Source organism: Camarhynchus parvulus, chromosome 2 (genome assembly GCF_901933205.1).
Source record: "Camarhynchus parvulus chromosome 2, STF_HiC, whole genome shotgun sequence".
NCBI lineage: Eukaryota > Metazoa > Chordata > Aves > Passeriformes > Thraupidae > Camarhynchus > Camarhynchus parvulus.
Window position 1 is genome coordinate 63,035,765 of NC_044572.1, and position 12,180 is coordinate 63,047,944.

A 12,180-nucleotide genomic window follows, 5' to 3' on the forward strand; every position below is an offset into this window, starting at 1 on the left:
AAAGGAAATTAGCATGAATATCTATGCTAACATTCACTGCTCTATTTTTTTATTCTTGGTTTTATCTTCAGATAATAATTCTCTGTCTCCTCTCATCATCTGGCGTCACCCCACCCTCAGACACGCCTGCTTGAATTTTAGTTAACAAGATATCTGCGTATTTGCATTCTTTTACTAATTCTAATTAATATTACCTTGACAATAATGCAAAGCGACAGACAAAAGCAAAGCAATAAACAAAAGCCCTGAAAAAATAGACATTAAGTCACCATTTCTTTCCAATTTGCTAAATCAAGTTGATAATTAACCTGTCACTTACAGCACACCCTTTGCAATTCAGGCAATGGTGGTAACAGAGGAAATTAATTAAGCTAACTTTAATTTCATTTTGCATTTTACATTCGCTTGGCAAGTTAAGATGACAATTAACAAAGATGATAATAAAGTTCCACCTACGTGAATTCTTCTGAGTATTCTCAGTGCCTCCCGGAGATGACATGGCAGTAAGAAATAAGCAAGTAAAAAGAAACCCAGCACTGGTCAAGTGAAAGCTCCAGTTACCAAGCAGCCCCAGCGATGTGCATCTTCACTGATGCAGAACAAAGACCTTTGCCAGAAGGCTGCTGTTTCAAAGCAGTGGTACCGCGACGGGCAGTTTCCGATGGGCCGCTCGCACGCAGATGCAGCTGCACACACATGGATACTTCAAGTCGGCGCCTCCCCAGAACCTGAGCACAAGCTCCCAGCAGCTGGGCTCCACCAGAAATGCAGGCATGTATTTGGGAAGATACCACACGCTGCTGAACCAAGGGGTGCTGCGGAGACTGAAATCTTCCCAGCGGGATCTAATCTGATGACACGCAGCTACAGCATGTGTTTACTTGGCAGAGAGCTGGGAGCGTCTGCAAATGATTTGGGAGCAAGGGGAAAGGTACAGAAGGGCTCTGAATTCTTTTTTTTAATTAGGCACTGTTCACAAGGCTCACCCCTTAAAGTGCCTTTCCTTAACATGGCTTAGCTCAGATACCCCACAAACCAGATTACATACTATTCTTACTTCACACATAAAATATTAAAAGCCTTGGATGTGATTTTAAAATAAATTAGAACAGTATTCTCCACTGAAAACTGAATTTTCTGTATTAAATATCCAGACTACATTTTCATCAAAAACTGAAGAAAAAAAAAATACAGCAACAGCATATGACTGAGAATCTCTGGCTCTGCTGATGCTGCAGTTACACAACAGTGCATTTATGTTCAAAAACTGTAAGGCATTCCTCAGAATTGGGAACCCTGGCACACATTGCCTCTCCAGTTTAGGAGGGCGCACAGTGCTGCCAGAAACCAGGACAGCCGTAGCAATCCCTTTCTTTTACTCAAAAAGATCACATTTAGCAAACCTTCTCTGTGACAATTATCAAAATACAGAGGAGGGACAAAAAGCTATTATATTACAAATACTTCTCCAATAGACATCATTAAACATAAAAATACCTAGAATGTTTGGCCTACAAAACTTGGGTTTAACTGGTGAAAATAATACCAAAAATATCTATGAGAAAGATTAAAAGAATAATAATAATCATGAGATAATCCTGCTTCAGTCTGGACTTCGGTAATTAAAGGATGAATTCAAGTTAGAGCTGTAGACAGAACTGACTTCTATTTTTTTCCACATCAGTCATTTAAGCATTAGAGACAATTAAAATATTACACCTTTAAATATTTTCTGTTCTACATAAACTGAGTATGGCAGGACTTATGTTCCCATGAAATTGTTTCCTATTATCTACACACTTTGCTATTCACCCTGGCAATGGCTGAAGAAAATCCCTATTGTTACCCTAGCCTCCTCCACTCCTCAAAAAAACAGGATTCTGCAAGACTGATTCCAGCATAGAGTAAACTTCCACCACAGCCAACAGGACCTGCACCTGCACACCCATAAGGCATCTTATCTTAAGCTGCAGTGATGCCAAATTTGTTGTGATACATCTGACCTCTGAAAGGGCTTTTGACTTAGTGCAATACTAGATTACAAAGAGATAGGAATCAAGGAAAAAAAGAGAGAACTATGTAAATGCATAACTAGTAAAATTTGTTCGGGGGATAAACCAGCCCCCACAAAATGCAATGCAAAGACAAGATGAGAGGGCATATGGATGTCTCACGAAATAAAACCCACAAGATTCTCTAAAAATATATGTAGATGAAGCAGAATTTAATAGAAAGGAAGGTTCCTGCTCTTCACTCTTACCCAGTCAGAATTAGCAACCCGCTGATAAACACAAGGTTTCAGAAGTATCAGTAATGTCAGCACTCTATGGGTTATGCTAATTCATTGTCTGAATAGCCCTTTCAGGTGACAGCCATCATGCAAAATCCTGAAATCTAGTTGAGCATGGAGGCTACAAACTGCACTATTGAATCTGCAACATAAAAAATAACATTACAGCCAAACACACAACAAACAAAAAAATAAAAATAAGTAAATAAAAAGGCGTTTAAAGCATTAAACCAGAAGTGGTTTAGGGTAGAAGTGACAAAACCAAAACTTATCTTTGATCAGCCAAGTTACAACAGTACACACTATTTATTCCAAGGAAATCTGACTATCTAGTTTGCCCATAAATAATCTGGTCTCTCTATAGGAGCCTTTTGAAACTTCCTTTAGAAACCCTACTCCCTATTTACAGCTCTGAAAAGTCAGGCCTTTTTCCAATATATAACCACCTTAGTAATGAATGCCATTCTATCACTAAGATCCACCCAAGGCTGTATTGACACTACCAAAAAAAGTCCTGTTTTCACCTCACCAGCTGAAAACTAATAAAAAATGAGCAAAAGGAAATAATTCCTCATCATATCAAATCATTAAGAGCTGGGGTTTTTCAGTCTGGAGAAAAGATGACTTCAGAGAGACTTCACTGTGGCCTTAAATGGGCTCAAAAAAGGAGGGAGTTTTTAAATGGCAGATAGTGACAGGACAAGGGGCAATGGATTTAAAATGAAAATGTGAGGTTTAGATTAGATGCTAGGAAGCAATTCTTTACTCAGTGGGTGGTGAGGCACTGGCACAGGTTGGCCAGAGAGGCTGTGGATGCCTCATCCCTGGAAGTGTTCAAGGCCGGGTTGGATGGGGCTCTGAGCAACCTGGGCTAGTGAGTGGCACCCCAGCCATGGCAGGGGGGGTGGGAACTAGATGATCTTTAAGGTCCCTTTCAGCCCAAATCATTTTATATTGAGTTAGTTGACAATGCAGCCTCCTATGGGCAAAGCACAATGGAAATGGGCTTTCTGATGTGGTAATCAAAGGCAGAATTGTAGATGATTTTGTTTCTACAGTTGAAATATGCCAAAACTCCCCTTTTTTCCCTCTTCCATTGAAATGTAAATTCTATTTCTTATATAGAAAATATTATCTGTCCTGAAGACTTGATGCTTATTAACATATTAGATAAATTTCTTTCCAGTCATCTGCAAAATAAATGCGTACACAAGATATTATCCATTGTAGTTTGCTTGACTCCCAGTCTTAATCCAGCAAATGTTTTGCTGCCTTGGCAAAGGCAGCTAATACATTTTCAATTACACCTCATGGTCAATTTGTGTTGCCAACTGAGAACAAAGTCATGTTCAGAGGGTCAGCAAGAGGCAAGCAACTGCTTTTGTGCATTATCTCAGAAAACTGAAAACTTCCACTGTTCCTGGGTATGTATTCATAGACAGGACAAGTTCTCAAAGTATGCTATTAAGTCTGAAAACTCAGCCAAACATAATCAGATGCGAACAACTCAGCACCATCCACCTGTGGGCTACAGAAATGTACATTTGAAAGCTCAAACATACATTTCAGTGTTGGTAATATCTGTCCAGATGTATAAAGATTCAATTATTTCCTGGGAAGGACTGAAAACAGTGAAAGACCAAGACTGAACCCTTAAATTCCTCTGTTTAAAAGGATTTTAAAAACAAAATCACTATTTTTAAAAAGGCTTGATTTTAAGGCCATACCATTTCAAGGAAGGCAAAAAAGGAGCAAAAATAGAAGACAAAAAAAGCTAGATACAGACCTAGAAACTGTAAAAATGTTAAAGAGACGCAAGAGTCTGCAAACTTGAAAACATAAAAAATAAAATCAAAAGCAAGGTAGCTATAAGGACAACTAAGAATCTTGTTTCCTTCTCTATCTGTCTCATCTATTTCACTAAAATGGACGACTTAAGTAATTAAACTTATTTGCCTTTCACTCAAGGTTTGACCATAAGTGCCCAAGACTCAAATCTTTCTGTTCCCTAGAGAAGGGTTATCATATATAAGAGTCTTGGTCAATTCTTGCCACGAACAACACACAGCATCCAAAGTTGCAAGGCCCTCCTTCCATAGCCCAGATGGGAAAGAAGCTAGTAAAACACAGTACTACTAGAAATTTATCAGGGTGTTTTCAGCTCATAGCAAAATAATGAGGAAAACCCCTCATATCAGAGTATAAATCTGAAAGTTTAATCACATTTTAGCTTTATTACAAAAGAATTAAGCAATTCTTTCCTAACTGTTCTCTGGTATGACAAAGCAAGAGTTGTCTGTGCTACAAGGTTTAAATACTGAAATTTTGGACCACAGAAATGTTAAAGTAATTGAACTCCATGTGGCTGGAATTAATTTCTACCACAATGTCACCTTATTCTTGCTCAGAAGAAACATACAGGATTATGTGCTCAAAATGACAGCTCAACTTCAAGACCAGCTACGTCACTGAATTTATGAGCTTTGTCAACCACGAGCTGTAAAGACCTCCACTGCATATTACTCATGCATCTAGAAGGCAATATGAAGAGCAGGAAAAAGGAGTTTTATTTTGACAGCCATCAGAACACAGCACGATAAAGAAGATCCCTAGACTGGTTGAAAAAAAAATCAGTTTGACATATTATTTGTTAAAGTGAGTAATTTCAAAAAAATGGCAAACAAAGAGATGTAGTCAACAGACTGCTCCAAATATTGTGTGCTCTTAGAAAGAGGGAACAGTGAAAGTCCAGAAATTGAAGTTTGGATATAAACATATTTAAGCTCCTGATAAAAGGAGCGGAAAACTGCAATTTCAACAGCATCATATTAGATGCATGAATAGGAATGCCAAAAAAATCTGCATATCAAATGTGACCTAGTGACTTAACCTTGAAGGCAAAAGCAAGAAAAAACATCTCTTCACAGGTCAGTTTCTCAAGGAGTATTTTGATAAAGCTCTTAAAACTTAAAAGGCCTTGTTTGGGAGAGACCTCTGATTCAAAAGGCTGAAAACATATTTTATTGTACTGTAAACAAAAGCGCTGAAAATGGTCATATGACCTGTTTCCCTCAGCTTGAATCAAACTAATCCTGCTAAAGCTTAGAAATATGCGTGACTCAGTAGCCAAAGCCATGTGTGTATTTGCCCTTGCAAAGTTGCTGCCACCTTTCATTGTCCAAAAGTGCTGCGTTGCTGATCTCCAAACAGCCTCTAGTGCTTTAGTTCTCTTTCCAGAAAAGAACTCAAAACATTGCATCCTGAACTTTTTATTAAAAGGGACTTTTACAAACAAATTTGAAATCTATCAAGTATATAGTTCCTATTTGGATAAATTAGAAGTAAACTCAACAACATATGTTATTACCACTCTGCAATTCTACTACTTTCAAAACTTTTTTTTTTCCCTACTCTCTCACTGCTGATTACCTACCCCATTATCTGCTCCACTCTTCCATCTTCTACTGAGATTAACAGTATTCTGAAACTTTTTACTACACAATCCTGGCTGCTCGGGAACTAAAGGAATGTTAACTCAAAAAAGGAAAAAAATAAAAATGGTACTATGTGCCTAGAAGGATGATGGAATAATTTGAAATCTCAGTGCAGGCCTAAATGCACTAGGTTTCAAGTATCAGGAGCAAATAACCACATGTGCTATCAAATTTCCAGCCTCTCAGCTGTAAAATGAAAATGATACCTTCCTAAACGATGCAAGAGCACAACCCATCAAATACTAAAATCAAAACCACACATAAATATCAAGTAAACTAAACTCTACTATTGCAAGAAATTGCCAAGATTCAGAACAGAACACTTTTTTTTTAGCATCTTTTTGAGTGTCAGCCAAGACAGGACAGCACAGAGCATAAGCCAGTTCCTACAAGCAGTTCTCCCAAGACTGAAATTAGCGCAAGTCAGAAAGAAACTTGCAGGCCAGTCCATATGGCACACCAATGTTTTCCAATTCATAAAACCACCACCGTTTATAGCAAAGACCTCTGTAAGATAAAGTACTAAAAAAAGATAAGGAACTGGACAACTTTTGAGATGTTCTGTCCCCGTACTTCACATACACAAATGCCAGTGCTGCAGCAGTGTCGACAAAGACATCACACACTCATTCCCTGCCTACTTCAGAGAGAAATGTTTAACACAAAAAAAAGCAGGAAAGTTTCTAACCTTCACTTTCTCAGCACCACAGATTATTAAATAATAATCAATTTCAATTACTCCATAATAGAAAACCCTTGTGGTTCAAAGAAGAGAGACTGGAAAGGTTTGTCCTGCCCCTGCACACTGTGGGTGCAGCAAACAACAAAGGAGAATGTCTGGCCCTGTAAAAATAAGTCTTAAAGCAAAAGGAAGAACAGTAAAATCTATTCCTTTCAATGAAATAGAGTGCAATCTCCAATACCAACATGAAAATGGCAGAAACAAATTCTATGAAAATGGCAGAAACAAATTCTAAAACATTGACAAGTACAAAAATAATTCATAATTTCTTTAAGTAGTATTACATTCTTATTTATTCTTATGCTCCTTAAATGTACTAACGTCAAAGAGAGTTACTGGATTCTCAACACTTCTCAGTGCTGCAAACTGGCATATACACATTCCTTGTTAGGGTCCCCTCTGGGTGACCCCTGATATCTTCAAAAATATACTTAAAAGATCCATGAATTACCACTTTGTACCTTGGCACACACAGTGGGAAGCTGTAAATAAAATCAGGAACAATTCCATTTCTCAGTTGTGTAGATTTCGCTTCAATATTAAAATAAATAAATACTAGGTGTATATATAAGGGCACTTGAAATGTTTTTAAGGTTACAGACATTTGAAGATTTCACAAATTTACTACAGACTACACCTGTATACCTATTTGTATTTACTCATCCACAAAATTCCAGGGAAGCAAAGCTTTAAAACACATCTGAGAGGTCTGTGAAGATACTCAGCAGCCTTGTGAGTCACATCTGCACTGTCAGGGTCAGTGCCAACATAAACTTTGCATTTTTTTCTGTATTCACTGTGCAATTGATGGGATGCATCACAGCATTCAAGTTTCTAGTGCTGAGCTAATTTCAATCTCAGACTAGACCATTCAGTTTCTTAATTTCAGTAAAACTTACTTTCTATCCTGAGCAAGGCATAAGAACTCATCACTAGTGAATGCGAGAGTTTCATCTGGACACTGAAAAAATGCATACAACTCTCCTTTAACCCTTCTAGCAAACATATTGAAGGAATTTTTTGGTGGTACTTTAATTCCTGCGTTTTCAGATAGAATGATCTTGTATCTTTATGAAAGATATTTTTATGCAAGACATTTACCATCCTTATATCCTGGAACCTATTACTTTTTAGCATATGGTATTCAAATTCACAAATAACAAGTTACTATTATAAAAAAATGGCATTTCGGGTTTTTCCATTGGAACAGATTTTAATGTACAATGATTTCAAGTGCAAATGCATTAAAAGATGCAAGTGTATAGGAAGATATTTTAAACAGTTGTTCTTTATAGACTCCACACTGGGTATTTCATGAACAGAATGCAGGAAGACATTTCACTCTAGACAGTTATGCAAAGATAAATTAGTTGAGGATGTAGCCTATACTTGCAATACTAAAATGTAAAGAACCATCTACTCAACTACTTCACATGTTTCAGTTGGAACCAACTCTTCCTGGCTTCTTCTGCTTTTTAGATTACAGTGTTAGGCTGTTAACTTAAAACACACTGCTTGCCCTTGCTTCTGCCTTTTTCCTTCCTCTGTGACAGGATTCCTATGGACATCCACAGAGTTATCTCAGTGTGCCCCATCAACTGGAACTAAAGCCAACCAAGTGACAGATCATTTCTGCCAAAATCTAGTGAGCCCTGGAAGCAACTCAAAACAGAAAGCTCAAGTAGGAGCCCCGAGTAAGATCGGGCAAAGCTGTCCTAGAACCAAAACATCTGCCATTATGTAAAGAATCCTTCACAACTAAGAATCTCCTACTCTCCCTATTTCCAGCTGATGAAAGATATGCCAGATAATAATGTACGGTGCAAAGGTTCAGAAAAAGACTGACTGAAGCCAATATAATGAATATCTCTACTTCACAATCTGGATTGACAACAAAAAATTCTAAGATCTGAGAACTTAATGAGTCAGAAACCCAAGAACATTTCCTCCAATTATGTATTTTCAATCAATTGTGCACCTGGATTTTTAGTAGTTTAATCCCAATTTCCTGGGAAATGTCAGGCAAAACAGTGAAAGCTGTTGCCAAAATCAAAACACTGAATCTATTGTTTATTTTAAACCTTCTGGTTGTCATCTTCTAGAAAGGAATTAGACTTGCTTCACAAGATCATTCTTGAAATTTTCTTAGCTATTACTCCCCTTCTCTTCTGTCAGATACAAGCTTGTCCACCAGTTCACTGTACAAAAACCCACACAAATTAGGCTGACAGACGTTTAATATCCATTTTCCATGATGCATCTCTCTATGCTTATCTAGCCTTCTCTTGGCTACCAAGACCAGTTTTTCATAACCAATATTGGAAATCCATCTGCATCTATATCCATTGCAGAGCCAGTTATTTAATTTGGTATAAATTTCAAGGTCAACACACAGGTAAGCATGTTCCTCTTCCATCAAAATAACTGTCTTTGTAAAATTCTTGTTGTCAAATAACATTAAAGTCTCTATTAAAACAACAAGGGGCCTAGAGAAAAATTACTTTGGAAACCACTCTTGGGGCTTCCAGAAACTCACTTAAAACACTTGATCAATACACACAAAAAACCAGGATTGACTGTTCTCACAAGCACCAGGTACTACAAAGCAGCTGCCTTGCTTTGGATCAGAAGGAGCCTGGCATTACCTTCTGTTTTGTATTGAGCTGCTCTATGTTGAAAGCTGTCAAATCAATCAACAAAAGGGTTGGTTTGGTAAGTTACAGAAAAAGTGACATTTTACATAATCTCTGTTGCTTATCTATTACTGTAACTGTTATTTTCCTTTTGTAGCACCACAAAGATAAGATAGTAATGAACTGAAAAGTCAAAGGAATGCAGCTGATAGAAATTTCCATCCCTCCTTTCAATTTCAAGAGACAACTGATTGACATGAGTCAATGCACCCAACTTCATTCTCATAAATACTAGTCACAAATCCACAGTCACATCCTATCCAAAGGAAGAGAAAATAGCGATTCTCAAGTGGATCAAACATTAATGTCAGTAGGTAGAGTAAGCCCAAGTTTAGGATTTACTGAAAATGGGACTATGTTCCATCTTATGTACCAGAGATAAAGCAATAGCACATGACAGAGTTGCCAGCCATTACATCATATATTGGACAAATATTTGTATGTATAATCGAGTGTCTCCAACAAGTTGAGCTACAAAAATTAAATTTGCATAATACTGTAAAAATTCCCAGGAAACAGCCAGACAAAAACCTAACATGTAACAGCCTGCAACATGTGCCAAAAGTACATCTGTGCTGAAAGAGATATCAACTAGTTGAAGAAAGTACAAAATACAAAAATTGAACACCAAGGGAAAGGCTTGAGTCAGATAAGGGAATCTCTGAAACCTAGATAAGACAACAAAATATCTGTGTTCTCCCTACATTTGGGACTCTATCAAAAAAAACAGTAGCAAGAACAGGTAATATGAAAAATATACAGCCTCCTGGGTCAACATAAAATAAACACTGTCAAATGTAGAAGGGCAAAAGTTCCTTCCTAGTTTCACTTAATACACAAATTACCATAACTCTTACAAACATTTAAGTAGAAAATGAAAATAGAATTTACCTTTAAATGTCTCCAGTTCCTTCCTGTTGGAGAAGAGCAGAATTAAAAAAATAATTAGAAATACCACATGTAGAGCTACAGGATTTATTTACATGCTTTAAGACTCACTAAAAGACAAAAATCAAAGAATTTGACTGTCACCATATATAACAGTAATATTACTACATGTGTTTACCTAAAGCAAACAAAATCAATCTGTTTGTAAATTAGGCCACCACTTCTTTATAAACATGTACAATTATATAAATTCTGCACACTTATATCTAGCCACATAATTTCCAGATACACTGCTCCAAAAATAACCAAGACTTCCTAAGGCATTAGTTACTAAAGCATCCTTTACTTAGCAGAGATTTACCAATTTACAGCACAGTGAATAACAATTTGTGTTCCATTTTTATCAATGCTATTCAAAAACATCGTTGCAACACCAAAAGAGAAAAATTTGACAATATCACTCAGTTAAAAGAGAAAGACAGGCAAAGAGACATATAGTGACATTCCTCAGAGGAGAGTATTTTCAAGTATGGAATATGACACATAACCCACAGTACTCATGTACCAGAAAGCTAAGAAATTAAGAAAAAGATAATAGTATATTTTTTTCCTTCATACCAGGCCACTTTCTACTTTTAGTGATTATGCAATTGTGAATGCAGAGGCTATAAAATGAACAGAAATATCTTCTCTGTTTTAAAGAAATTGCAAAATGCTCCAACTGCCATTACTACAACATAGTGATTCATCATGAATTTAAAGGCTAAAGAAGAATCATTGTAATAACTGAGATAAGGCAGAATGCTGGCCTTACAAAACACTCATTTACATCAAACATTTTTTCAGTCTGCACCTCACAGAATGCCTAGTTAAATTCTGAATTCAGAAGCAAAAGTGACTGTAAGAAAAATAAATTAAAGACTGAATTCACAGTTGCCCAGATAAATTATTTTATTCTCTGTCCACTGACTAAAGCACCCTTCAGTCACCTACCAGAGACATTGTTTCACTATACAGATGCTATACCATAATAACTCCTTCTATCCCTTAACAGATGATGCAACTCCGCATTTATTCTCGCATCAAGAACAGACAAGACTTACTCAAAGCTGAAATAATTTATTCTCTAAGCAGGCCAAAGTATTATAAAAGAAGCAAGAGAATGCATTTACCTCCACATTTTCAGAGAACATCCCACTTTTGTCACCAAATGTTAAATACAGGTTTTTGAAAGAATGGGTGCTTTACCAGGAAATAAGCTAGAGTGTGATTCACAGCAAAGAATTCTATTAGTTGCAACTTCCTGTGAGTATCTATTTCCTTTCCTGCTTCTCCTCCATCCCTTTCCCAAGCTAGTTTCTCCCCTTCACACCAGAGAAAAAAGCTATTTTACAATACCTGTGATTTGCAAGTTCATACCCCAAAAATTTTTTCCTAGCCTGTATACTCTAAATAGAGTTACAAAATTCTTAAACACTCTCACAAGTTGCCATCCTTTTTTTTCTTAATAATGGAACAGTAGTTGAGGAAACAACAATCACAGGAAATGGTTGTTTTCCATGGACTGAAACAAAACCATAGTAGAAGAAACATCTTGTGAAAGTAAGAGGGGAAAAACTACATTACTTGCACCTAAAATCAGGAGATGTTATGACACTTGTCTACAAAAGGAAAGATGAAACAATTACTGCCATTGCGTTGAAAGAGATTAGTAAACAAGATGGTAATACAGTAGCCAAGTGACAATCACTCATTTTGTCCAAACCCCCAGAATTTTCCTTTTCAAAATCCATCAATATTTTTATGGTTGAGATGCACTAAGATGTTGTTCCTATATCCATATACATAATTACCATTTATTAAGAAAGTTGGAAATTAATATTTGACAAAAACTTCTTTCCCTCTGTAAAATTAAAAGTATCTATCACCAGTATACAGTAAAAACACAGACTTGAAATTTAAGGATCTGTACTTCCTTGTATTGTCATACCAATTCAGATCCAAAGACTGAAGATTTTATATTTTACACAGCATGAATTAATCATATCTTGTGGTTTCTCACAAGACTTTTGA

At 36.6% G+C, this 12,180-nt stretch overlaps 1 protein-coding gene across 1 annotated transcript in view; it reads right to left on the reverse strand.

Moving 5' to 3' along the window:
• Positions 1-12,180, reverse strand: part of DTNBP1 (dystrobrevin binding protein 1) — a 63,050-nt gene that overhangs the window by 25,040 nt on the left and 25,830 nt on the right. Inside the window, exon 7 of the mRNA XM_030966492.1 lies at positions 10,111-10,133. Coding sequence (XP_030822352.1) covers positions 10,111-10,133 — 23 coding nt within the window. The remainder of the gene's footprint in view (positions 1-10,110; positions 10,134-12,180) is intronic.